Source organism: Prunus dulcis, chromosome 2 (assembly GCF_902201215.1).
Source record: "Prunus dulcis chromosome 2, ALMONDv2, whole genome shotgun sequence".
Taxonomy (NCBI): domain Eukaryota; kingdom Viridiplantae; phylum Streptophyta; class Magnoliopsida; order Rosales; family Rosaceae; genus Prunus; species Prunus dulcis.
In genome coordinates this window covers 17,054,126-17,056,405 of record NC_047651.1, presented here as the reverse complement: position 1 = coordinate 17,056,405, position 2,280 = coordinate 17,054,126, and the positions used below count along the sequence as shown (strand labels likewise).

Below are 2,280 nucleotides of genomic sequence, written 5' to 3'. Positions count from 1 at the left end.
TTCCTTATGGTTGGTGTACTTGGGGACTGAAGTATAGTGCATCGTTATTGCATGTCTATTTTGTGTATATTGCATGTCTCTTTTGTGTATATTGCATGTATACTTTGTGTATCAAAGCATGTCTATTGTGTGTATATTGCATGTCTACTGTGTGTATATTGCATGTCTACTGTGTGTATATTGCATGTCTATTGTCTGTATATGGCAGGCCAATTTTGTGTATATTGTTTGTCTGTTGTGTGTGTATTGCTTGTCGAAACGCAAGTGAATTGTTGTTCATTTTGTGTATATTGTCTTTCTTTCTACTTTTATGGTACTGAGCTGCCGACAACCTTTCGCATATTTAGACACCTATTATGATGCAACACATTGCGATTAATGGTGGCTTGCATCAACAATGACATATGGCATTGCAATGATGTAATACACTTAAAAGGCCATGTTCAAATCCCAATTCACATATGCAGTCTTAACATTCCAATTAAATGCAGTTTGGTTAACAAACATGTAAATGTCATGGAGGAGTTAGCGGTACAATTCGAAAAGCCCCCGTACGAGAATATTGTGTATTTACATTAGTTTGAGAAAGGACATTCCCAAAACCTTCTGATGTACCATTTGTCATCTTCAACCAATATCATGGGAAGTAAGCATCTCCCCTTGTTATCTCCGCAGCCAATTTCAACCGAAAAAAAAGGCATGTTGTGCGAGGTGCAAGTAGCTAACGGAAGCTGAGCGCTGAAAAGCTCAATGTACTTTAACACAAACATGCCACAATCGCCTCTGAAGCAAAAAAGAACTCGATCAATTCAACTAATGACATTCTAACGTAATTGACAATTCAAAGTAATAAAAATAAATAAAAAGTTGTGCTTACTCATTAGACTGTTGTGGAACATCCACACGCTCTATTGGCCACGGACACCACCAATCTCGGGTGCAATTGTTTGCATAAACACCTTCTTCATAAAAGTCGATGGTGTTGAGAAGATTTGGAAGCGTAATTGATAGCGGGGCGAGTTCTTCCTTTACGATGTCATCTGGAATTAGTGAAACCTTTGAATCGTACACTTTGATTTCACACAATACCAGATCAATCATTACAGCCACCCAATGCTTGTGCTTCGTCAACATAAATGGGGTATACACCTTATAGACGTTCTGCCAATCCATCCCACACGGAGGAACCTTCCCATTTACAACGTTTAGTAAACTTTTTCTGATTTTCCACCCAACCTGCTGTTTTTTCCTTTTATTCTCCGAAAAGCAAGTACTTATGTGATTCTGTGAAATACAAAACAATCAATGGTTAAACACCTCCGATAAAGGTGTGTATGGATAATGTGTAATTATTAACGGCACTTGGTCAAGGCCGATGACATACCATAAAAAAAAACATCGGTGGTTGTCCAGTCAGCTATTTCAACATCCTCCAACTGTTGTTGTCGCTTCCGCATGAGATACAACCCCAAATCAAGGTGCTGCAACATGTTTTTCTTGTCAATCTCATAATCTATGGACATTAAAACAAATGCATAATCAATTACACTTACATCTCCTTTCAGCCAACCATCAGCTTTCACGAGGGAAGCCAAGAATTCAATCTCGGCTTCCACGTTTCCAAATTGCATCACCAAACTATGAATAAAAAACAGTTTTAGAAAATGGCCAATATTAAAAATTATATACAGTCATGCTTCTATCTTATAATTGCAAGGGACTTACTTTGGGTCCTGGCGCCATTCCCAACAAAGTTTCAGCAAATTAACCAGATCATCATGGGGAATCGCCTTCATTGGGTCTAACGTCTTCAGTCCGGGTGTCTGTGCCGCAGTTTTTGGAACCAATTCACTGGCTTCAATGATCTTCCACTTCGGAATGATCCTCTTCCTTTTCCTTAATTGGACCCCTTGTGCGGAAGCTTTACCGTTATGATTCAACCAAACGTTCAACTTAGATAGCACAGCTGTGTGTTGATCCAAATCAATGTCCCGGATACTAAACTCAAGCTGTGTCCCCTCCGTGCTCTCGCCAATGTCACCCCCAAGCAACATGACTTCATTATCTTCTTTCTCGCATTGGTTTCTTTGCACTTCCTTTTCCTCACTTCTTTGTCTTTTCACTTCCTTGGCCTCCCTTTTTTTCCTTTGCAGTTTCCCTCCTTTACTGCTCTTTCTTTTCAGTTCCTCTCCCTCACTGCTCTGTCTTTGGCCTTTTTTTCCTTTGCTACTTTTTACTTGCACTTGCTCTCCTTCACTTGTTTTCCTTTGCCCTTCCTCT

General features: G+C 39.7%; 1 protein-coding gene across 1 annotated transcript; it reads right to left on the bottom strand.

Annotated features, from left to right (window-relative positions):
• Positions 1-560: 560 nt before the first annotated feature.
• Positions 561-1,244, bottom strand: LOC117620165 (sentrin-specific protease 2-like). The gene is made up of 2 exons (XM_034350296.1): positions 878-1,244; positions 561-783 (listed from the first exon to the last, which is right to left on the bottom strand). The coding sequence occupies exons 1-2, from the start codon at positions 1,171-1,173 to the stop codon at positions 576-578; spliced, it is 504 nt and encodes a 167-aa protein (XP_034206187.1). The 5' UTR covers positions 1,174-1,244; the 3' UTR covers positions 561-575.
• Positions 1,245-2,280: the final 1,036 nt, after the last annotated feature.